Source organism: Strongylocentrotus purpuratus, unplaced genomic scaffold (assembly GCF_000002235.5).
Source record: "Strongylocentrotus purpuratus isolate Spur 01 unplaced genomic scaffold, Spur_5.0 spur5_scaffold_5, whole genome shotgun sequence".
In the NCBI taxonomy this organism is placed as follows: domain Eukaryota; kingdom Metazoa; phylum Echinodermata; class Echinoidea; order Camarodonta; family Strongylocentrotidae; genus Strongylocentrotus; species Strongylocentrotus purpuratus.
Genome location: NW_022145611.1, coordinates 215,910 through 241,853, shown reverse-complemented (window position 1 = coordinate 241,853; position 25,944 = coordinate 215,910). Strand labels below are relative to the sequence as shown.

The 25,944-nt window shown below is 36.9% G+C and overlaps 1 protein-coding gene across 8 annotated transcripts in view; it reads left to right on the top strand.

Annotated features, from left to right (window-relative positions):
- Window positions 1-25,944, top strand: part of LOC115929535 (coiled-coil domain-containing protein 34-like) — a 62,930-nt gene that overhangs the window by 25,638 nt on the left and 11,348 nt on the right. For 7 of the 8 annotated variants that reach the window (XR_004066522.1, XR_004066523.1, XM_030998695.1 and 4 more), the window contains exons 3-4: window positions 15,239-15,448; window positions 21,062-21,269. Coding sequence is in view for 6 of the 8 variants with exons in the window: in XM_030998695.1 (XP_030854555.1) it covers window positions 15,242-15,448; window positions 21,062-21,269 (415 nt within the window). In the remaining 2 variants the exon portion in view is untranslated. Of the gene's footprint in view, window positions 1-15,233; window positions 15,449-21,061; window positions 21,270-25,944 lie in introns of all 8 variants that reach the window. The other variant, XM_030998692.1, reaches the window with a different exon arrangement.

Below are 25,944 nucleotides of genomic sequence, written 5' to 3'. Positions count from 1 at the left end.
ATGCATACATGATAATGATAATGATGATGATGATGATGAAGATGATGCTTACAATATTGTAATAAAATAGTAATAATAATAATAATTATTTTCTTCATCTTGCACTCGCTTTTCTTCATTGCCAGAAAACTTGTTTTATGTTGCCTTGCATTTTTTTCAACAATGGTAGCATCTTTGCCCGGGAAAAGTCTCATATTCGTGGCTTTACCGCCGGAGTTGCTCAAGACAAGAGTAATAGTCCGTAGGGAGAGAGAGGAAGAGTAAGGGGTCGTTTTCAGAACATAATATTTGAACATTTCATATGCCCGCTCAAGCCAAGACCGGCTTTAGGTTGATCAAGATATTTTACTTCAACCTGCTCTAAAACTGTTACATGCCCTCGTAAAGGTGTATAAGTTAGAGTGGTTGTTTGTATTGTAATGTAAATTGACCTATTTACGCCTACATCCTCTTCTTTCAAAACGGCAATCTTCCAGAGTAGTTACTTCTTTACATTCTTTTGTTCCCCCTTAGTGTGGGGCAGCTGAGGGAGCCTGGATAAGCCTTTCATAAAAGAGGAGGTCCATACATGAATGATTCGCTAAATTGGTCAAGTTGATAACATGAAAATCGTATTGTCATGTAAATACAATGACGTAAAAGATAGCTGTGGAGTCAAAACTTTTGAGACGACAGGCTTTATAGAGTCTTATGGAAATATCATCGAATGTCGTTGTTTCATATTCTTCATTTTCTACGTCCGATGAATACTCTTCTTCGCTTGATAAGTCCATTTGCATCATATTCATTTTCTGAGTCCGAGTCAAGGATCGCTTCTTGAGCATCTTCTACGCTAAAAATAGGCTTTCTCCGATGACGAGACATTTTGAGAAACTATCTTACATAGATAAAGAGCAGTTATAAGCAAATAATTGAGAACTAATTTGTGCAACCAACTATCATGAAAATCAAAAAGCTGAACTAAATAGTAAAACTCCGACACTTTATAGCACGATAAGTAAATAATAGCCGACAACCTTGAAACGAAACAATGGGATGGACTATATCGAGACTAGCTAATCTCCCCAATAATAGGTCGGCCCGGTACCCTGTATACGTACGCATGAGTAAACTGAACTGAGAGCGCTAGGTCGAACGAGACTGTAATATACTATAAGCCTTTCAATAATCGGCCCGTTACCATGAATAGGCGTCAATGACCATATAAGGCCAAGGCTCATGCATTGAACGGTGTATCCGCGCGTGCCGAGTACAAAGGTATCCAGAGCGAGTGTGGAATTCGCTGCTTGCAAAATCATTATGTCCGGCTTACACAGTCCTAGGCATAGTAGACCCAGCTAGCTAGCAGCAGCGAATCCGAAAATCTATGAAAATAACGTAAACTGACTTGCATGTGTTCTATACGAATATCCTGAAAGAGGACTCGTGCATTCTCATGCTAAACTTGTAATGAAACAAAAATTACGCATCTACAGTCGGTAAAAAATGAGATGCATGTAGCCAAAGGTTCAAGGTTTGTATACAGGTAGTTTATATTGTATTTAGAAGGTGAATAGATGTACTTTTCTGCAATAAAAGAAGCCCTTGCTCGGACCCGAGAAATCTCGGTTCCCGTTTGTGAGTACGTACCTCGGGACCCGAGAAATCTCGGTTCCCGAGTTGAACGGGTTAAAGAGAAGGTTGAGTTCTGGTAACAGGTGAACAATAATTTGTGAGCATTAGACGAGGACAATAATATTGGTCCAACTCATTCGCAATTTAATTTGAATTTGATTACTGAGGATTTTGTATTGCAACAGATTGATAATCTGAGTATAGATAAAGCAACTGGTGAAGATCACATCAGCTGTAAACTTTTAAAGATGACGAAGAATGATAAATAAATAAATAAATAAATAAATTATCATTGTTATTATACATGTCTGGAAGAATATCAGATAACAAATGTTTCCTGAAAAGCATGGCTCTTCAAATGCCTTCATATTCTAAATATTTCATGTAACAGCATAAAAATCAGGACGGATTTTTACGCCAAATGTTCATGTAGTCCTATGTACAGGCCTTAAATTTCAACATTTTTAGGGCAAGGCCACTTTTCTGTAGGGCACATTCCTATATTACGGCACAAATAAGAAGAATTGGAAAGGGCACAAAAAATCTCCAAGGCCAAGCATTGAGGCCAATCAAAGGGGCATCCATGGCCTTGGTGGCCTTGGATTAATTTAAGCCCTGCATATACATATTTCTGTGTATAGTGCTTGTAACTTTACCAAGACTGGTCCACGTTTGTTATCATTTTGATGATTCCAGAACCTTGCAGTACACACCTTTTCTGATCGATTCCTCACCGTTTCTTTCACAATGCAATCACATGACCAGAAATCAACTTTATCTTTAGCCCTATCTAGCCTGGGGGGGGGGGGGGGGGGTCTTCAGAAGCCCCCGCCCTACATTTTTCCTGATACATTTTTAACGCAAAAGAATCTTGCGCTGAAATGTATAACTTTTTTTCTTTCAAGTCTGGCGCATCTTTTGAAATATATTTTTTAAAAAACGGACAAAGTCACATGACCTTTTGTCTGTGCATGTCAGCCCAAATCACTCATTTTTGTGATTTGTGTACAAAACATATGGAAATCTCATTTTTCCAAAAAAGAGATAAAACATTGGTTATTTGGTCTTGTTTATACTTATTTGGGGGGTCAAAATAATTGAATTATAGTTAGAAATGAAATAAAACAACAAAATACATAAGTTAAAAAACAAAGAAATACATGAGAAATTATCAGAACAATAGATAACATAAGGAATAACCTGGCTCTTCCTTTTTTGTCTCGCCTGCATAGCAAAAAAGCGAGACATTTAAGCGCCGCTTTTCCAGCGACGGCGACGGCGTCAACATCAAAAACTTAAGGCACTGGTTTTTTTAACATACCAAATGTGTCCACAAAAGGGTCAAAAATGAAATTATGTTTGCTTACTTCAAACGTGTATTTTTAGGATCAGGACTATTCATATTTATGAGAAATGCAAATTTTGGAGCTTAATCTATCTCCTTATTTATTCACCAGATATGAATACTATGAGTTCTTACAATTATATTGTGAACTATAGCATATCTAATAACTGTGATATAAAACTCATTTGCTATTAACTACACCTTTAAATATGTTGGGTCTTTAAGAATATGTTTCAGAGATTATTCATGCAAATTTTTGAGTTTCTATCTTAAAAAATACAGATTATGTATACCGTGAAAGTGAAAAATAGCTCTAAATTTGGGTTTTGACAATAACAAGTTTTAATTTCAATAGGTCAAATACTTTTTTTTAGGTCAAACTTATTTTATTATTACAAAAAAAAAAAAAAAAAAATTTGGAACCAGAGCATTGCATAATAATTTTCATATGTCACACCACTGATGTTTCGGACGTTACACACTGTTAACATCATAACTTTAGCCAAGTTAATTGCTTTTCTTTAGGTATTATTAACCTCATTTACAGAATAATACTTCTGTAACATTTATGGATTTTTTTCTTCAGTTTTAATTAGTTTAGCACATACCGTACATGTATACCAAGTTTGTCTTCATCGACCACTCAATTTATGTAAGGTATATTATTCATTTCAAGAACGTGTACTGGTATTTAAAAGTGCTTATGTGATCTAACAGTGAAATATGAAGCTAATAGCAATTGTCGTCATCAAAACTCCTTAGAAAATTCACTTAGAAACATACTCTTTATTGCATGTTATGAACAACAGTGTGAAATGTACATGCATGCTATGGTTTGTTTCGGATGTTACACAATGTTAACATTTCAAGGAGATCATCAATTTCTATAAACTCTACAATAGATGTTTAATCAGCTTGCTAATGTCCTTCAACTATATAGTGTGTCATTCAATAATATCACTAACACATACATGTATTTAAGCAAAACATTGACAAATCTTTTTAAAAGTAAAACTATAAAAAAGTACCCCCAGTCCTGTAAGTAATAAGAAATAGGTGAATCCTAATTTATGTACATCTCAAGAATGAGACATTTCAGATGTATTTTCAAATTGTGTATGTTTTAGGTTATAATACTACTGTAGTAACAATCATCCTTTACCACTATTTGTATTAGGAGGCCGTTTCAAACGACAACATTTTGTAATGCTCTTAAATAACTATTTATTTATTTATTTACTTGATGACCGATTGATGAATGGATGGATGGATTGATTGGTTGGTTGGTTGGTTGGTTGGTTGGTTGGTTGGTTGGTTGGTTGGTTGGTTGGTTGGTTGATAGATCTTAACTCTTGCTGTGCCGATATCACAGGAGACAAACAGTATACAGTGTAGGTTAAACATGTACCGTATTTACCGGCGATAAGGCCGCAGCGCCGCACCCCCAACTTTGACATTTCGTAGAGGGAAAATAAAAACGGACAGCCCATTTATATTTTACACTAGCTTATACATTTTGTATGTATGCATACATTTGAGGAAGATACTACCAGTGGTGGATCCAGGGGGGGGGGGGGCTCAGGGGGCATGTACCCCCCCCCCCCCGGCCAAAACAAAAATGTTGAAATCAGCCCCAAATTCGCCAAAAATGTACTGACAAACAGGGACTTGCCCCTCCCCCCCCCCCCCTCCCCCCGGGCCCCCCCAAAAATAAAAAATAAAATGAATTAGTCCGCACTCCTCCCCCACCCGCCCCACTGAGCAAATTTGCGGCCAGCGCGATCTTCAAATATTTGGGAGCAAAAAAAAAAAAAAATAATGTCCTCTCACCCCTCGTGTGTACCCCCCCCCCCCCCCCCCGTAAGAAATTCCTGGATCTGTCCCTTACTATATGTTTAGGATCATGAAATAAGTTATTAATGTAATGTCTTATTCTTTTATAGATGTATGTACTTTCTACATAGATTAGTTACGTGTACTGAGTGCCCTTTTTAAAAGGTATTTTCAAATGAAAATCCATATTTCCCATAAATTTTTAGACAAACATTTTAATTTGCTTGATTTTATCAACTTTATGAACATGTATCATACCCGTGTCATGTACATGTACACTGGGTATTGCTTAAGTGGATAATTTTGAGCTTTTGTAACCTACCAAATAGTTTAGATTGACCATACAATCTTTGGTTATATGACATAATATGAAACAACCTCTGTAAAAATGAAAACCTGATGATTTGCAAACACGCAGCAATGTAAATAGCAAGAGGAGAGGTTGAAAAATTGAAATTTGCTATTTTCACATCTATCTTTGCCCCTCATTTGAACTAGTTAAAGTATGAAAATGTCTGTTAACAGTTTAATGTAACGTCCGAAACGTGCTAACAGCATACCAGAAAGTGCTGTTAAAATGGCTGAATATTTTTTATGAGTCACTTTTATTGAGATTTTTTCTGATAAATTACAATTAAGGATACTAAAGCAGCCAGCCATGCCTTGCATCACAATGTGTGGCTTCAATATTTGATGTTTTATAAGTCAATTTGCAGAAAATTCAGATATTTTACGGAAAATTTCATTTTTTGCATCATATTTCTTCATATTCTTATATTTAGATCTAAATGAAATTCTCAAAATAGTGTTTTTAACAGGAGTGTGCATTGTGAAACCGTTACTTGCACATATGATCGATAATTAGTTGAAATTTGCAAACTATGTGTTAACAATCAAATAGTGTAACGTCCGAAACACCCTTTTTGAGCTTACACAAAATTATTGGATTTGAAAGACCTGATTTGTGTCTTGACTTATGTTGAGACTTATAATAACATATTTCATAATGATTTATTCACTCCAGATACCCTCAAATATGGATTATCATCATTTATTTGGTATTTTTTGTTTCGGACGTTACAACTGTTAACGGAAAATTGGTTTTAACTATAAAATAGTATTGTAATGATGTATTGCAAATTTCTTTTTCGGGATGGGTAGCCGCCATGAAATGTTTAACAAATGTTACAAGAAAAAGGTCGTGCAGTTCATATATTTTCTGCTACTTCAAATTGAAAGTTGTTTCGGACGTTACAAAATTGTTTACGGAAAATGAGACAACTTTTTCAAATTTTGAGTATATTTCTAGTATAAGCGCTACTACAATTAAATTGTATTTTCTTTTAATTTAATGACTTGGAGTAACTAATAAGCTTATTCAAACCATAAACAATCTCATTAATTTATTGTTCTAGTGGGTTAAATGAGGGTCTACATTGTTTACGGAAGATGTAACGTCCGAAACACCATTTTCAATTGCACTGTTCCATCAAAATACAGGAGTTAATTCAGATTACTGTTAACTTTCTTTAAGATCCACCCATGCTCATTAATCATCAATAGAAAAAAAAACATATTGTTAGTGGGTATATATTTTTTCAGCTCCAACCTAAAAGGTATGTCAATTTTGTTACAAAATTCCGTAAACAATTGGCTGTTCAGGGATAGCTGATGCACATAAAGCAATGTTGAAATTTTTTCATTAAGCTATGGGAGGTCAATCTAGGTCCATGCTACAAGAAAAAATTGTAATTGATTTCTAATTCTTCATTGAAAAGTTTCAGGCTCTCAAAGGGCCATTTAGGTATTTGGTCATAGTTAAAAAAACCAGTGCCTTAACCTAAGGTTAAGTTTTTTAATTTTTGATATAATTTTGAAAGTACATGTCCTTAGTCAATGAAACTTGGACGTTAGGGTTATCAAGTATCCCCAATCATGTAATATTTTGCTAAAGAAATATAGTTGTACTAATGCCAAAAGGGAGAGTAAATGGGAGGAACTCTTTGGCCATCAACCCAAAGAGAAGGATTGGTCGATTATTCATACGAGTAACTTTTGTTGCACAATTGAGACTCAGTTAAGGAGTTTTTATTTCAAAATTTTCCATAATGCTATTGGTTTTAATGCATTTTTGTTCAAGATTGGGAGAAAGGAGTCTGCTAATTGTTATTTTTGTTCAGATTTTCCAGAAACTTTAGATCACTTGTTTTGTGACTGTAGGAGAGTTGTACCACTGTTGGAAAAATTGGTGGATAAGATTAACACTGGCACTGATCACAGCTATAATCTGACTCTGTCAAAATTTAATTTTTTGTTTGGGATACAGTCAAGGGACAAATACGCCTCTTGTATAAATTTTCTCTGTTTATGTTTAAAATATTACATGTACTCATGTAGGTTTCAGGGAAAAGAACTTATTTTCGAAGCATTTGTTTCAATGATAAAGTTCAAACAAAAAATAGAATATAAAATTACCCAAAAGAAATGGTCTATCAACATATCAAGTTTAACTGAAATTTAGGAGTAGTCTTGCAAAGCTCTGTTGTCATTAACATCTTCATTGGCTTTTTGAATTGTAAACTTGCCCTCTGGGAAAGTATATGAGTGTGAGTGTGTGTGTGTGTGTGTGTGTGTGTGCGTGTTTATGGGTGCATGAGTGCGTGCCTGTTTTGTAGTTTTAAGATGATATTATATTTTATATTGCTGCTTTTACTCTGTTAATTTTTCAGAAAAAACAATAAAAACAGAAAAAAAAAAAGAAAAAAAAAGTATCCCCAATCATGTGAGTTAAATTTCAGGTCACAAAGTCAAAGGTCAACAGACTTAGACTATGTTGTGGTATCATTATCGAAAACTTAACCTAAGGTTAAGTTTTTTAATTTTTGATATAATTTTGAAAGTATAAGTTCTTGGTCAATGAAACTTGGACTATAGGGTGCTCAAGTATCCCCAATCATGTGAGTTGAGGTCAAAGGTCATTTTAGGTCAACAAACTTCGACTTGTTTGTGTTATCAACATCAAGATTTTGAAATTTTAGCATATTTTCAAAAGTGTTTGTTCAAAGTCTATGAAAGTTGTACCCAAGGGTTATCAAGTATCACAAATCATATTTCACAAATTCCAGGTCACAAGGTCAAAGGTCATTTTAGGTTAGTAGCCTTGGAATATGTTTTCACAACTTAATATGAGAATAAATGAATCAATTTTTGTTATTTGTTCATGATTCTTAATATTCACTTCAAAATGCTGATTATATTCAGAGGATTTCATTTTTTGGGGCCTGCTAATGGGCCACCCTGCCTATAATAATGTTCCAACTTCAATTTTTCATCATAACAAATTGCGTAATGCAGGCGAGACCGCCGAGAGCGTTTCCCTTGTTTCAACTTAATGATGTTAGAAAGAATACTTTGAAAATTCAAATCGTGCTGCCTCTCAGCAAGTATACCGCGCTAGACGTCAATACGCATCAGCATTACTACATTACTAAAACCGTCTCAAAGTCTCAAAAACAACAAAAACACATCTAACAAAAATAATGGTTAAACAGAGTGAGAAATGCTCAAGATATGTCGAGAGCTTTGATATATTTTGATTTATCATATTCGAAAATTGCCAGGGGGAGGATCAGGGGAGATCCATGCCAGCAGAAAACTACTAACATGGAACTGTGACAACAGGGCCAGATATACAGCATATACTTACCCCACAAATTTTAACCCCATTTTCCCCCCAACTGATGATCTGGCCCTGCATGTGAACATGGCGTCACATCAAGTACAAGTGCAGTCTCCTCCATATATACCTTACCAACAGATAAAGAGTTTTAGGACAGTTAGTACAACTTATCCCCTCCTCACCAACATTTCTTGTGACTTATGCATAAACATGATGAGCTGATGAATAATCATTGCCTGAAGAATTGATTTCCCACCATGCATCTTAATATATGCACAATCAGTGAAAGTTATAACAATCACTTTTCAATGTGTGAATAGATAAAAGACTTTTCAGCTGTTCCTCTATTTAAATACTCAAAGAATGATACTGGCAAGACTTGGGCATGCATGATTTGGTAATGGCATTTAAAAGTCTTGGAGTGTACACAATAGAGCAAGGTGTTTTATTGTTATGGAAATCCTCTTTACATGTACATTATGTGATTATTTGCTTTCTTTGCTTTCCTGTATTAAAGCTCTTCTGTAAGCTCTTCTCTTTCTTCTGGATATTCTAACTATTTCCTTTGATAAACATCTTTGATTGTTGCCTGCAACACAAGTCAGTGTGAAGTTCACATGTGTTATCAATGCTCTCTTCATCAATAAATAGATTCCATGTAATAAATTCAATCGTTTTCTGTAAATCTACGACTATGAATATGACGGACAAAGAAAGCGGACAAAATATACAGTTCCTCAGGTAGACAAAGGAACTTCCCTTCACTGCTATTATGTAAAATGGTGAATATGCATGTGACACCAGTTCTACATATTTTTTACATAATAGCAGTGAAGGGATGTTCCTTTGTCTACCTGAAGAACTGTATATTTTGTCCGCTTTCTTTGTCAGTCATGTTCATAGTGTACGCTATCTGCTTTGTGAAATTGATGGAAAACCCTAGGAAGCAACTGTGGCACACGACTACAGTCCAATTCAAATGGAACCGAGTTATGAATATGGAAACCACGGCATAAAATAATGGATTTGAAAGAAGAAATATGTGGGGGATAAGAACAAAGGACTTATTTAGTGCATCACGGAAGGTAGCATTAGATGATGGGGGAAGATAGCATACACCCAAAAAGAGCTTGACTTTATTTCGTGGTAAACTAAATTGAATCCATAACAACTCGCAGCTGGGAATCTCAAACTCGGAGCCGTGAATCGTTTTCATGCAAAAAGTACACCTCCTCCGTTGTGATTGTGGTCTTTACGAAAGATTTGATATTGTTGTACATCTAAGATTTCACCATCGCAGGAATCGGAGGTCATCCATCCAGGCCTGATAAAAACCCGATTTAAATCGGTTCCCGATTTTTTTTTTTTTTACCAATTTTTTTTCTTCCCTTTTTATCCTGATTTTCCCGATTCCCTCTTATTTTCTCTATTCTTCCCTATTTTGCCCTATTTTCCCCCCAATTTTCTTACTCGAAAGGGGGGAATGTTGTTAGATGCCATTTTTCCCCCGCGAATCCTCCTTTTTTTTTCTTTTACTCAAGGGGGGCGTGGTTGAGGGGATAACAAAAAACCTATTTTTTTTTAGTGCTTACTATCACCCCTGTCCATCTATTTTACCGGAAGTAACTCACTTTCAGGTCATTCAGTTTATTACCAAGGGAACAGGTATTTAGTAGTAGACAATTGAGTGTATAACGTAACGAATTTGAATGTTCAGGTCCCGGATTACGCTCCACGTCACCAGACATGATCAATTTCTAAAGTGGAGTATTTGATGTTAATTGAAAGGTGGAAATATCATTGTTTCGAAGATATCTAGTTTTTAAATATCAACCTTTGGGCAGGGGCGTCGCTAGACCTTTTTCAGTGGGGGGGTGTAGAGGCCAACGATTACCGACAAAACTAGCGACCAATTACCGACAAAATTAAATGTCCAATATCTACCAATTTAACCCTATAAACCCGGGGCCGAAGGCTAAAATGTTTTTCCTATGGACTATCTATAGTACTTGCATATGCGCAAATGGTCATTTTCCTCGACGACATAAAATGTACAAATTATTTCGTCAACTTAGTCAGCATCATAGCTGGTATATTTTAATGCAGGCGCAGAGCTAGGATCTTATTTTAGGGAGGGCGGTAGTGAGCAAGCGAATCACTTAAAGAGCGCTCATTAGGGGCCTCGTGTGGGTGATAGGCCTCTAAATTATTAGGAAAAGAAGACGATTTATTGTACCTTTCTCGACTGTTAATCCTTGTCTAAATGAAGTTCCCCCCCCCCTCCCGCGCTAAGCGCGAAAGCTTAGACGTTTCATTAAATTATTATGAAAAGAAGACGATTTGCTGTACCGTTCTCTACTGTTAATCCTTGTCTGAATGAAGCTTCCCCCTCCGCGCGAAGCGCGAAAATTTTGACCGTTTCATTAAATTATTAGAGAAAGAAGACATTTCGTTGTACCGTTCTCGACGCGTCTAAATGAAGTTTTCTCCCTTCGCGCGAAGCGCGGAATTTTTGGCGTTTCATCACAATATAGAGAAAGGAAGACGATTCGTCGTACCGTTTTCGATTCTTATTACTCCCTATTCATCTGAATTCAGTTTCCCCCCTCTTGCGCGAAGCGCCGAAGCTTTGACGTTTCATTAAATTATTAGAGAAAGAAGACGATTCGTTGTACCGTTTTCGACTCTTAATAAGCCCTAATTGTCTGAATTCAGTTTCCCCCTTTAGCGCGAAGCGCGGAAGCTTTGACGTTTCCTTAAAATATTAGAGAAAGAAGACGATTCGTTGTACCGTTTTCGACTCTTAATAAGCCCTAATTGTCTGAATTCAGTTTCCCCCTTTAGCGCGAAGCGCGGAAGCTTTGACGTTTCCTTAAAATATTAGAGAAAGAAGACGATTCGTTGTACCGTTCTCGACTCGTCTAAATGAGGTTTTCCCTCCCTCCCGCGCGAAGCGCGAAAGCTTTGACGTTTCATTAAATTATTATGAAAAGAAGACGATTTGCTGTACCGTTCTCGACTGTTAACCCTTATCTGAATTCAGTTTCTCCTCCTCTCGCGCAAAGCGCAGAAGTTTTGACGTTTCATTAAATTATTAGAGAAAGAAGACGATTCGTTGTACCGTTTTCGACTCTTAATAAGCCCTAATTGTCTGAATTCAGTTTCCACCTCTCGCGCGAAGCGCGGAAGTTTTGACGTTTCATTAAATTATTAGAGAAAGAAGACGATTCGTTTGTACCGTTTTCGACTCTTAATAAGCCCTATTTGGTGTACTGTTTCGTCTCTTAATCCTTATCTGAATTCAGTTGTCCCCCTTCCGCGCAAAGCGCGGAGGTTTTGGCGTTTCATTAAATTATTAGAGAAAGTAGACGATTCGTTGAACCGTGCTCGACTCTTACTCTTAGTAAGCCCTAATTGTCTGAATTCAGTTTCCCCCTTAAGTGCGCGGAGCGCGGAAGCTTTGACGTTTCCTTAAAATATTAAAGAAAGAATACGATTCGTTGTACCGTTCTCGACTCGTTTAAATGAAGTTTTTTGGGCGTTTCATCACAATATAGAGAAAGGAAGACGATTCGTCGTACCGTTGTTGACTCTTAAACCTTGTTTGAATTTAGTTTCCCCAAAAATTTTAAACCTCTGATTTCTTTAGCTGATATTATAGGAAAATTAAACTTCGAGAAATTACAAGTATTGTAGTTGTAGTCACTCTCGAAGTCGTCACAGCGGATAAAAAGTCACAGTTCGTAGGGAAAAAAACTTGTCGGCCGACCGACAATATACATCTCACCGACTTCAAACTTCTGCATTGATATAGTACATGAGGATCGAGCAAGAATACCGACACAGCTGACCCGACATAGCAACATATTTACCCGTGTCTTTCTTGCTCCCTCGACGAGACGACTCCACCCAACAACCCCCTTCTCTCTTCTACTCCCACTCCTCCTCTCTCAGGCTCTTACCTCTCCTCTCTTTCACCCCCGTTTCTTTTGTTTCCCTTTTACTATTTTCTTTCTTCTTTTTTCTCCCTTTTCTTTCTTTTCCTTTCTTTCTTCTCCTCCCTCTTTTTCTTTTTTCTCTTTCTTTCTTTTTTCTTTCCTTTCTTTTCCTTTCTTTCCTTTCTTTTCCTTTCTTTCTTTTCTTTTCCTTTTCTTTTTTCTTTTCTTTCCCTTTCCCTCTCTTTTTTTCCTTCCCCTTTTCTCTTTTTTCCCGACGGCAGCGCAATTTTACCGACAATATCCTGACAGGTGGGGGGGTGTCGCACCCCCCCCCACACCCCCCCTTTGGCGACGCCCCTGCCTTTGGGTAGTTGCTTAAAACTCTTATCAGCTCAGTGGTTGTTGTGGATGCATAAATATGCAAGAAAGCTGCAATGCAAAGAGTATAAAGAATGTACCGTAGCACCATTTTCAAATGAGAAGATAAGTTGATATGTTGCTGGGTGTTAATCCACGTGTTATGTGTTTCCTTATACAATGCAGGTAGTCTGGCTTTGGTTCTGTGGACTTTCAAAGATTCCCATTTTAGATTTTCCAGCATCTTTGTAACACTTGATTCCCTGTCATAGTCCCTCGTTGTGAATGTTTAGTTTGTCCTGGTCTGACTTCTGCTGTGGGTCCCATGTACTGTACATGTAGCTGCATAGAACTCTAATTTGGGCCTACATGTAATTTGATGAAGTTTGGTCAATATGTGTGGCCCAACCGAGTCCCTTTGAATTCAAGTAGGGGTGGTGTTGCACTTCTTCCAGGGTGACGTTGCCCAACCTGTACTTGGTTTGAACTGGTTTCTTTGTATGGGTTACCGTATTTAATTTGAAAACTGTGGCTCCAATTGCTGCTGTATTAAAAACTGTTCTATTGATTCTCAACATTTCAAACACCACTGTACAAAACTCAACTGATGTCACTAAAAATCGGTACTTTAGTGAGTAAAATACAACTTTTGTCTCGCCTGCATAGCAAAAAAGCGAGACATAGGCGCTGCTTTTCCGGTGACTGTGGCGGCGTTGGCGGCGTTGACAGCGTCAACATCAAAAACTTAACTTAAGGTTAAGTTTTTGAATTTTTGATATAATTTGGAAGTATAAGTCCTAAGTCAATGAAACTTGGACTATAAGGTAATCCAGTATCCCCAATCATGTGAGTAGAATTCAGGTCAAAGTTCAGATGGCCAGGGAGATCATGGCAAACACTACTGGTGTTTTCACTACCGGTGTTTTCACTACCGGTACATATATTCTTTAGACCATTGGGATAGTAATACCAAAAGAAAATTGGAATAGCCAGATTATTCGTTATGTATTTCCTTTTTTATTTTTGTTTATGTATTTTATTGTTTTTTTTGTTTTATTTTAATTCTAACTTAAATTCAACTATTTTGAACCCCAAAATAAACACCTAAGCTATAAACAAGAACAAATAACCAATGTTCTATCTCTTTTTTCCATACATATTTTGTACATAAATCATGAAATGAGCGATTTTGGACTGACATGCAAAGACAAAGGGTTGAGTGACTTTGTAACGGTAGGTACGATTTTCGAAAAATTTATTTCAAAATATGCGCAAGGCTCGAAAGAAAAAGGCGTAAAATTTCAGCACATATTCTTTAGCATTGAAAAATAATCACAAAAAATTTCGAGAGGGGGGGGGGGGGCGGCTAGATAGGATGAGGGCTACCATATTGTTTAAAAGTTTTGCTAACTTCATTTTGTTTAAAGTGTGGTATTTCATGTAAAATGTTATTTAAGTTGGTGCTAGAATTTCTAGCGCCCTTTATGACCACAAATTGAGAGAATTGTCTTTACCTTAGCTGTTGGTGAGGTGTCCTGATCCTTACCTTTTCACCATATTCTGAATCTTCTCCCCCTCTCCCCTCCTCCCCCTCCCCCTCCCTCCCCTCTCCATTTTCCATCTCTCTCTCTCACTCTCCCTCCTCTGTCTGTCTGTCTCTCTCCCTCTCCTTCCCCTTTCTCTTCCTTCCCCCTTTCTCTCTCACTCTCTTCTCTCTCTCTCTCTGTCCCTTCCCCTACTCTCCTCCCTCTCTCCCTTCTCTCTCACTCTCCTCCTTCTCTCCCTTCTCTCTCACTCTCCCTCTCTATCTTGCTCTCTCTCTCTCTCTCTATATCCAGCCTCTCCCTCCTCTGTCTGTCTGTCTCTCTCCCTCTCCTTTCCCTTTCTCTTCCTTCCCCCTTTCTCTCTCACTCTCTTCTCTCTCTCTCTCTCTCTCTCTCTCTCTCCTTCCCCTACTCTCCTTGCTCTCTCTCTCTCTCTCCATCCAGCCTCTCCCCTTCCCCTCTCTCACTCCCCCTCTCTCTCTTACTCTCCCTCTCTCTCTTACTCTCCCTCTCTCTCTCTCTCTCTCTATCCAGCCTCTCCCCTTCCCCCTCTCTCTCTCCCTCTCTCTCTCTCACTCTCTCTCTCTCTCTCTCTCTCCCTCCTCTGTCTGTCTCTCTCCCTCTCCTTCCCCTTTCTCTTCCTTCCCCCTTTCTCTCTCACTCTCTCTTCTCTCTCTCTCTCTCTCTCTCTCCCTTCCCCTACTCTCCTCGCTCTCTCTCTCTCTCTCTCTCCATCCAGCCTCTCCCCTTCCCCTCTCTCACTCTCTCTCTTACTCTCCCTCTCTCTCTCTCTCTCTCTCTCTCCAGCCTCTCCTCCCCTTCCCCCCTCTCACTCTCCCTCCTCTCTCTCTTACACTCCCTCTCCTTCCTCCCCCTTTCTCACTCTCACTCACTCTTTTCTCTTCTTTTCTCTCTTTATCGAGTATAGGCCATGCTGCAGAGGAAGAAACAGCTGAAGATTGCAGAAGAGAAGAAGATGAAGGTGGAGAAAGCTAAGGTCATTGAGGTCAAGGTCAACATGTGGATTGAGGAAAGAACAGCTAAGGAGCAGGAATCGAGAAAAGCCAACTGGAGGCTAGAGAAGACAAAGAAACAACTTGAAGCAGAAGAGAAGAGGGGAGTCCAGGAGAAAGCAAAGGTGAGTGTTAAAGGGGAAGTCCACCCTGATATTAAGTTGCTTTTAATAAAAGCAGGAAAATGAGAGAAACCGGTCAGTGAAAGTTTGAGCAAAAACCGACTAGAAATAAGAAAGTTATACATGTATATTTTCAAAGTTGTCATCATTGAAACACAAATTGGCAACACTGTGACATATCTTGCAAACTCCTCTCCAATTTTATAAACTTTCGTTTTCTTACTGATTGGTTAGGGGAAATATGATTCATACAGGGGTTGTATAAAAACATCTTTGAAATAATTGTATCCCCCGGCAGTATGCCGGTGGGGTACTTTGGATTCAGCAGCGTTACGCTGCCGCGTCCAATTCAGGCCAGATAAAAACCTGATTTAAATCGGTTTCCCGATTTAAAAAAAATAGTTTTTCCCGATTTTTTCCAGATTTTCCCGATTTTTTTTTTTTTTTTTTAACCAATTTTTTTTCTTCCCTATTTGATCCTGATTTTCCCGATGTCCCTCTTATTGTATCCCCCGGCAGTATGCCGGTGGGGTACTTTGGATTCAGCAGCGTTACGCAGCCGCCGCCGCCGCGTCATATTCTTGTGTGCGCTCTAACTGCCACATTTCTTGACGGATTTCTTTCAAATTTTGTATGGAGGTGTATCCTGGTATAATCTACATACCTATAACTTTTGGTGATGCTGCCCCCAGTGTTCCGTCTTCTATAGGGTACAAGGCCATATTTTTGTGGATGGTTTGTGTGCAATCTATAGGCCACATTTTTTAAGGGATTTTGTTCAAATTTTGAATGAAGGTGTATCTTGGTATAGTCTACAAGCCTATAGATTTTAGTGATGCTGCCTCCAATGTTTCGTCTTTTATAGGGTCAAAGGTCATATTTTGATAGATGTCTTGTGTGCACTCTAGTGTGCGCTCTTAACTGCCCCATTTTTTGACGGATTTCTTTCAAAATTTGTATGGAGGTGTATCCTGGTATAATCTACATCCCTATAACTTTTGGTGATGCTGCCCCCAGTGTACCGCCTTCTATAGGGTACGAGGCCATATTTTTGTTTGTGTGCGCTCTATAGGCCACATTTCTAAAGGGATTTTGTTCAAATTTTGAACAAAGGTGTATCTTGGTATAATCTACAAGCCTATAGATTTTAGTGATGCTGCTTGTATTAAGGTTCATTATAGTTTACTCTAGACCTCCACAAATTTGGTGCTGCTACCCCCCAGTATTCCATCTCTTATAGGGTCAAAGGTCATATTTAAAGGAATATCTTGTGTCGCTATGCAAATCACATTTCTTTCAAATTTTCTATAAATATGCATCATAATCTAATCTACACACCTATTGTTTTGGTGATGCTGCTCCTAGTCTTGACAATAGTCTGAGCCACTTGCGGCAATCTCTACGTCATCCTTTTGTTTCACAAAGAGGAGAGGGAATCTTTGTCCCTCCTTCCACATAAGGATAACACAAAATTGCTTCCACTGCCGGGGGATACATTCGCATTGCGCGGCAATACAGATTGCGATATTTCTAGTTTTCTCTATTCTTCCCTATTTTGCCCTATTTTTGCCCAATTTTTTTACTCAAAAGGGGGGAATGTTGTTAGATGCCATTTTTTCCCCGCGAATCCTCTTTTTTTTTTTTTTACGCAAGGGGGCCGTGGTTGAGGGGAAAACAAAAAAAACCTATTTTTTTTTTAGTGCTCACTATCACCCCTGCATATTATTAGGTGGTCTGTCGATGACAGATTACCTATTGATTTCGTTAAAATTTTCTTTATTTATTTATTTATTTATTTATTTATTTTTATTTCTTCCGTACACGTTTGTGTGCACACGTTAACTCAAAATCGACATGGTCAGTTTCCTTTGAATTTCTGTCAGTCATCAGGCCCTATAATATCAAGTTCCCGAAACCTTTTTCAAGTTCATGGGGTCATCGTGACGTCATCTAGGCGCCATTTTGTAAAAATCAGGTCATTATCATATCTCGATAATGAGTCATCAAAAATAAACCATATTTGGTATACATCAACTTCAGGTCAAAGGTCAACTAAAAATGTCAACAAATTCCGTACGCGCGCATCAAAATTTTAAAAATGCTCAAATTCGTTCCAAATTTTTTTTGCACACGTTTCAGGCCATTGTAAGCTTTTTCAAAATTTTGCGCGTGAGCACTTATGTGTGCGCGTACTGACATTTTACAACATAGAAACGCCAAATTTTCTCTATCAACGTGTTAACCACTTTTTACCAAGCATTTTGATACCTTGTTCACCTTTTTCTGACCAGTAATAACGCAATGAGTGTCCGTCAAAGTTTACAGTACGCGCGGATCTGCGCTATCTATATCCAAAATACATGTGCAAAAACATGCCTATACAAAATTCATTGTAACTCTTCAGAATGGGTAGATACCCCCCAATTTCTTTCATATTTATATAGATTATGAGTTGGAGATATGATTTCATGTCTCATTTGACCCTCAATTAACTCATCACGTCATCATAATGGCCTCCGAACTCAAAATTTCAATTTGCATATTATGACGTCAGCAGATTTTTAGAAGTTGATTGTATCACTGTAAATATTGATCAATTTTCTTTCAAATTTTGATATGTTCTACCTGAGAATATTCTCTACAAATGCAGTCAAACAATATTTCATTTTGACAATGGTATCATGGCGTATTTTTGCGATTAAAGGGAAAGTCCACCCCCCAAATAAGTTTGTTTCGATAGAGGCAGAATAATAAGAAAATCAGGTGAGTGAAAGTTTGAGCAAATTCTGAATGAAAATAAGAAAGTTATGAATTATTGAAGTTGTGATCAATCAAATACAAATTGGCAACTCTGTGACTTATTATACGAGCTCTCCTTCATTTGCTTTGTGCATAATATTCCATAAAATCATGTTTTCTTCGTTATTAATGACGGAATATATATTTGCACCTTGCAGGGGGAGTATAGAAACATATTTGCAATTATTATATTTAGGGTGCATGTATGGTTGAAATTTTTCTTGAGGGAAAATGAAAATTTTAGATTTTTTTAGTACTGAGCAAATGGAAGTTGAGCTCGCATGATACGTCATAGAGTTGCCAATTTGTGTTTGATTGATCACAACTTCAAAAATCCTAACTTACTTATTTTTAATCGGAATTTGCTCAAACTTTCACTGACTTGTTTCTCTCATTTTTCTACTCCTATTAAAACTAACTTTATTTGAGGGTGGACTTTCCCTTTAAAGGAGGCATGTCAATTTTTCACATTTTCCATGTATTCTCTATGGGACATGTCCTTTTTTCAAAACTGGATTTTACATTCTCTTCTTTCGCGAGCAATATCTCCGTCGTTTTATCTTTGTTTACGCTGAGCTTTGAGTATGTTGTAGCTGAGACATAAGCTATCACAAGTGTGCCCTTTATTTTTCGATCAGATGCCGGGATCATGCTCATATTTCACTTACAAAGTGGGATTTGAGAATTCCATTTTTTCCGTTTACGTGTAATCTCTAAGGGAAATGTTTTGGTATATCGGTAACGCACTTGACTTCCGACCTCGAGGTCCCTGGTTCGAGTCCGGGCGTCTCCAACAATTTTTTTTCTTCACTTTTTTAAAATTTTTTTGACCTTTCACTGTACCATCTCCTTTGAATATTAAACCACGTACAATCGCAAATAATGTAATAAACAACCATATTTACTTTATTATTACTCTATAATCACTTGATCCATTACATTTTGCCTGTAATCCTTATGGGAGATGACTTCTTCTCAAATCTGGATTCTACATTCTTGTCTTTTGCGAGCAATATCGCCGTTATTTTGGCTTGATTTTTGTTGATTTTTGAGTACTATATACTATCTAAATGTTCTCTCATTTTTTTCAGTCTGATGTCATCATGGTCTGTTGATGATAATCATCAACATCATCACGATCATCATCATGATCATCATCGTCATCACCATTACTATCAAGATCATCATGATCATCATGATGATGATCATTGTTTACATGTCTATATAATAACTTCTCCTATATAGTAAATATTATAATCTATCATAAGACTTGAAGACACACCACCTTATTCGTCCTCGTGACGAATTAAATTCTAGTTTTATTCTTGTGTGCGCTCTAACTGCCACATTCCTTGACGGATTTCTTTCAAATTTTGTATGGAGGTGTATCGTGGTATAATCTACACACCTATAACTTTTGGTGATGCTGCCCCCAGTGTTACGTCTTTTATAGGGTAAAAGGCCATATTGTATTCTTGTGTGCACTCTAACTGCATCATTCCTTGACGGATTTCTTTCAAATTTTGTATGGAGGTGTATCTTGGTATAATCTACAAGCATATAGATTTTGGTGATGCTGCCCCCAGTTTTCCGTCTTGTATAGGGTCAAGAGTTCATATTTTGGTGGGTGTCTAGTTTGCGCTCTGCAGATCATATTTCATGATGGATTTCTTTCAAATTTTGTATAGAGAATTAGAAATGTATCTTGTCACCAACCGACACTTTGGGTGAAGCTGCCCTTATTGTTCCGTCTTTTATATGGTCAAAGGTCAAATTTGTCTTTAATCCGCTCTAACTGCCACATTTCTTGACAGATTTCTTTCAAATGTTCTATGGAGGTGTGTCTTAGTACAATCATCTACACCTTTTTAGTGTTTGGTGACACTGCCACCTGTGTTCCGTCTGTTATAGTGGTTATAGGGTCATATTTTGGTGGCTGTCTTTTGTCCGGTCTAACTGCCACATTTCTTGACAGATTTCTTTCAAATTTTCTACAGAGATGCATTATACTCTAATCTACACACATATATTGTTTTGGTGATGCTGGTCCTAGTCTTGACAATAGTGGCGATCTCTACGTCATCCTTTTGTTTCAGGGAGAGGGGATCTTCATCCCTCCTTCGAACATAAGGATGACACAAAATCGCTGCCCCTCATTCGCATTGCGCAGCAATATAGATTGCGATATTTCTAGTTATATTTAGGGTGAATGTATCATTGCAAATTTCCTTCAAGCCTATCTGCACTAGTTTGGCCAAGAGAGATTAGACCTCACTGCGTGGTCACTGACAGGTGGTTATCAGCTCTAAATTGACATAGGAAAAAGGAACCAACTGTCACTGCGCATAGGGACTTTCATGGTGTTAGTGATATGCGCTATACAAATAATGTTCATAATTATTATTATTACTGCTTAGGCATTGTTTGCTATATAGAGGGTGTAAGTAGCTATGAGTAGTGCAGTGGGGCTTTAACAGAAAGTATAGACTTATGAAATTTTTAAGTACAGGGCAAATAGCAGGGGAGCTTGAAAATAAATGCAATATATGGCACAGTGTTGCCAATTTGTTTTGCAACTTCAAAAATTAATATCTTTCTCATTTTTAATCAAAATTTAATTGAAACAAGAGACCAACCTTTGTCATCTCCCATTGAAAGATGTCACTTAAAATGAACCCTTGTGATTGTATTATCATTCTTTGTAGTCTTTAAAATAGTTTTTTTTAAATCTCTATAGTTTTGTTTAAATCTGTGAGATTCTGTTTTCTGCAATTGCCAGAATAAGAAATCACCTTTCATCTTCCCTTTACTTTGAAGGAGAACTATGGAGAATGGAGGAGCAAGAAGAAGGCTGCAAAAGAGATGAAGGAGAAGAAGGAGAAGGAAGAACAAAGAGCTGAAGAAGAAGCCGAAAGGAGGAGGAAAGAAGAGGCGGAAGATGCATACCTGAAGTGGAAAGAAGAGGCCAAGACGAGACCATTTCCCCTAGCTACTCAATTTGGCTTTCCTCAGGGCTCTGTCAAAGGTAAACCAGTCAAAGTTACTGCCCCTTTCACAAACCCAACTTAAAGGAGCATTATATAAGTGTGTGAATGGGACCACATCAAAACAATGCACATCAGTTTTGTGCTGCTATACAATACAAATAATTGCCACAGCATAATCATTTATATTATAATTTGAGTAAGGAAATCCTTTGATATTTAAAACTTTCAGGGTTTTGCACGCCTGAATGTTTGCACGAAATGTTTGCTTTAAAATGAGTTTTAGAACGTTCAGAACCTGATTTGAATGAACAGCATTTTCACATAGAAAAACAAAAAAAAGGCAAATAAAAACAGTGCAATGTTTGTACCGAGCCTGCAATGGGCAGACACCGGATAAGTCGCCATTTTGGTGGAGTTGCCAAGCAAAACAGCGTTACGTGCGTGTGTGTTCCATTTAAGTGCGAGTTTGGACAATTTATACATGAAAATATTAGTATTTTCTCGTGCTGAATGTGCAGCAAACATTGCTTTAAATAATGTTTAAATTAATATTAATGATGTTACAGTTGGGAAATACTTCCTGAAAATATCAAACATACCGGGAAGTGTTTTAAAAATATTTTCTCGCTCTACTTTTAAAGTTAAAGGGCAATCCAACGCTAAATAGTTGATTTGTAGGAAAGTAGAAATATAATAAAAACAGAATGTCAAAAGTTTGAAATGAATCGGACCAATAGTAAGGAAGTTATGAATGTATGAAATACATGTATGACATCACTATTAAAGTCTATACGAATCTCAAATTGGTATTTCGGTCAGTGGATTGTGACCTACATGTAGGACTTGGATAACTCTCCCATTTGCTGTGTACAAAAATATTAATTTCTGTTTTTCTTGTAAGTACCTTCTCCCTTGGTGCACTACTCAAAATATAGTTTAGATAGCATATTATATATTTATTTATTTCTAATCTTTTGTCAGGGTAGCCCATTCACCGATAAGTAGTGGTCTTCCATGGGGCCCTGAACGAACAAGAACATATTTACATCGCAAAAGCATAACGTTTATACAGAACAGTGAAAATAAAATTCCATAGTACATTAAGAAAGATATGATACAGCAATGATAGACGTGGCACAAAGGAATACTCGTTTAAAAAAGAAACATTTTTTTATTGACCTAGTTCAACTGTAATGCCAATAGGAAAATATTGATTAAGTTGCAATTATGAGAATAAATCATGTTAATATTACAGAATATGCATGTAGTGTATGTTCGGCTGAGCCATTCAAAAATTAATTGACAGAAGAAGCCGTTCTCATCGTATTATCTATTATTCCATTCAAATATAGAGGAAACAATTGGGCTACACTTATAGCAATCAGTGTGAAATCTAGGCACTCTTAAACATCCACAGTCTATTTGCCTTGTATGATGCTCATGTACATCATTAGGATAGATTAAGCCTACCTGAAGGTAAGAAGGTGCTAAGTTATGAACGCATTTATATATCATCATTATGCGACTTAACTCCTAACATAAAAAAATCCTCTATGTGGGCATACCTTAAACCATTATGCATGGCCCTACAGAGGATTTTTTCCTGTTGGAGACCGGGGGAAAATGCAATGAATTAATGATAATTTATTGCATTTTCTTTGTTTTTTTTGTATTTGTGAGGGCAGTGACGTACCCTAGCCCCCGCTACATACAGTCATGATTCAGTGGCTAAGCAATGGCCTCGTTACTGTGAGGCCCCAGAATAACAATCGTGTCGATCAGCTATAATAGCAAGCTTTCGATTTAGGCACCCGACGTGAGCTACTATGTGTGACGTCATATTTATCCCTTGCGCATGCGTGAGCTTCTGGGCCCACGTTCCCTTCCATATCACCCGACAGGAGTCTGGGGCAATTTGCGTGAATCGCCGTCGCCGTGAAAACGTCAACGTGAGTGTAGTTTCATCACCTTCTTTTATGTTATTCTTTGTTTTTATTATTCTATTATTTCCTCTTGCTATCTTTTGTTTCTTCTTCTATCACCTTTCCTTATGTTATTCTTTGTTTTTATCATTCTATCATTTCCTCTTTCTATCTTTCCTTATGTTATTCTTTGTTTCTTCTTTCTATCACCTTCTCTTATTTTATTCTTTGTTTTTTATCATTCTATCATTTCCTCTTTCTATCTTTCCTTATGTTATTCTTTGTTTCTTCCTTCTATCACCTTCTCTTATTTTTATTCTTAGTTTTTATCATTCTATCATTTCCTCTTTCTATCTTTCCTTACATTATTCTTTGTTTCTTATTTTATTCTTTGTTTTTTATCATTCTATCATTTCCTCTTTCTATCTTTCCTTATGTTATTCTTTGTTATGCCTCCGCTACAAATATAGCCGGAGGCATTATGTTTTCTGGTTGTCCGTCCGTCCGTACGTCCCGTTCTCGTGATCGCGTTATCTCAAGAACCAATTGATGGATTCTCTCTAAACTTGGATCATGTATGTATCTTGCAGAGCCAATGAACTGATTAGATTTTGGGGTCACGAGGTCGAAGGTCAAAGGTCACAGGGCTCATTATGTATTCAAAAATAGCTTGTGATCGCAATATCTCAAGAACCGATCAATGGATTCCTGCCAAACTTGGGTCATATATGTATCTAACAGAGCCAATGAACTGATTAGATTTTGGGGTCACGAGGTCGGAGGTCAAAGGTCACAGGGCTCATTATGTATACAAAAATAGCTTGTGATCGCGTTACCTCAAGAACCGATCGATGGATTCGTGCCAAACTTGGGTCATGTATGTATCTAACAGAGCCAATGAACTGATTATATTTTGGGGTCACGAGGTCAAAGGTCACAGGGCTCATTATGTATGCACAAATAGCTCGTGATCGCATTATAATGAGAACCAATAGACAGATTACTATCAAACTCAAGACATGTATATATGTATCTTGCAGAGCCAATTAACTGATTAGATTTTAGGGTCATCAGGTCAAAGGTCATGGGGCTCATTATGTATGACTATAAATAGCTTGTGAATGCATTATTATTAAAACCGACAGATGGATTACAATCAAACTTGAATTTTAAAAATTGCTTCCGTTTGGGTTTGTAAAGTTGCTCTATGGCGGAGGCATCATTTTTGACTGCGCGCAGTCAAAATTCCATCTAGTTTCTTCCTTCTATCACATTCTCTTATTTTATTCTTTGTTTTTATCATTCTATCATTTCCTCTTTCTGTCTTTCCTTATGTTATTCTTTGTTTCTTCCTTCTATCACCTTCTCTTATTTTATTCTTTGTTTTTATCATTCTATCATTTCCTCTTTCTATCTTTCCTCATGTTATTCTTTGTTTCTTCCTTCTATCACCTTCTCGTATTTTATTCTTTGTTTTTATCATTCTTTCAGTTCCTTTTTCTATCTTTCCTCATGTTATTCTTTGTTTCTTCCTTCTATCACCTTCTTTTATGTTATTCTTTGTTTCTTATTCCTTCTATCACCTTCTCTTATTTTATTCTTTGTTTCTTCCTTCTACCTCCTTCTCTTTTGTTATTCTTTGTTTCTTATTCCTTCTATCACCTCCTTTTATGTTATTCTTTGTTTGTATCATTCTATCACTTTCTCTTTTGTCTTTCATTATGCTATTGTTTGTTTCTTCCTTCTATCACCTTCTCTTATGTTATTCTTTGTTTTTAACATTCTATCACTTTCTGTCTCTCCTTATGTTATTCTTTGTTTCTTCCTTCTACCTCCTTCTCTTTTGTTATTCTTTGTTTCTTCCTTCTATCACCTCCTTTTATGTTATTCTTTGTTTGTATCATTCTATCACTTTCTCTTTTTGTCTTTCATTATGCTATTGTATGTTTCTTCCTTCTATCACCTTCTCTTATTTTTATTCTTTGTTTTTATCATTCTATCATTTCCTCTTTCTATCTTTCCTTACGTTATTCTTTGTTTCTTCTTTCTATCACCTTCTCTTATTTTATTCTTTGTTTTTATCATTCTATCATTTCCTCTTTCTGTCTTTCCTTATGTTATTCTTTGTTTCTTCCTTCTATCACCTTCTCTTATTTTATTCTTTGTTTTTATCATTCTATCATTTCCTCTTTCTATCTTTCCTTATGTTATTCTTTGTTTCTTCCTTCTATCACCTTCTCGTATTTTATTCTTTGTTTTTATCATTCTTTCAGTTCCTTTTTCTATCTTTCCTCATGTTATTCTTTGTTTCTTATTCCTTCTATCACCTTCTTTTATGTTATTCTTTGTTTCTTATTCCTTCTATCACCTTCTCTTATTTTATTCTTTGTTTCTTCCTTCTACCGCCATCTCTTTTGTTATTCTTTGTTTCTTCCTTCTACCACATTCTCTTTTGTTATTCTTTGTTTCTTTTTCCTTCTATCACCTTCTCTCATGTTATTCTTTGTTTTTATCATTCTATCATTTCCTCTGTCTATCTTTCCTCATGTTATTCTTTGTTTCTTCCTTCTATCACCTTCTCGTATTTTTTTTCTTTCTTTCCTCATGTTATTCTTTGTTTCTTCCTTGTATCACCTTCTCTTATGTTATTCTTTGTTTCTTCCTTCTACCACCTTCTCTTTTGTTATTCTTTGTTTGTTATTCCTTCTATCACCTTCTCTTATGTTATTCTTTGTTTCTTCCTTCTACCACCTTCTCTTTTGTTATTCTTTGTTTCTTCCTTCTACCACCT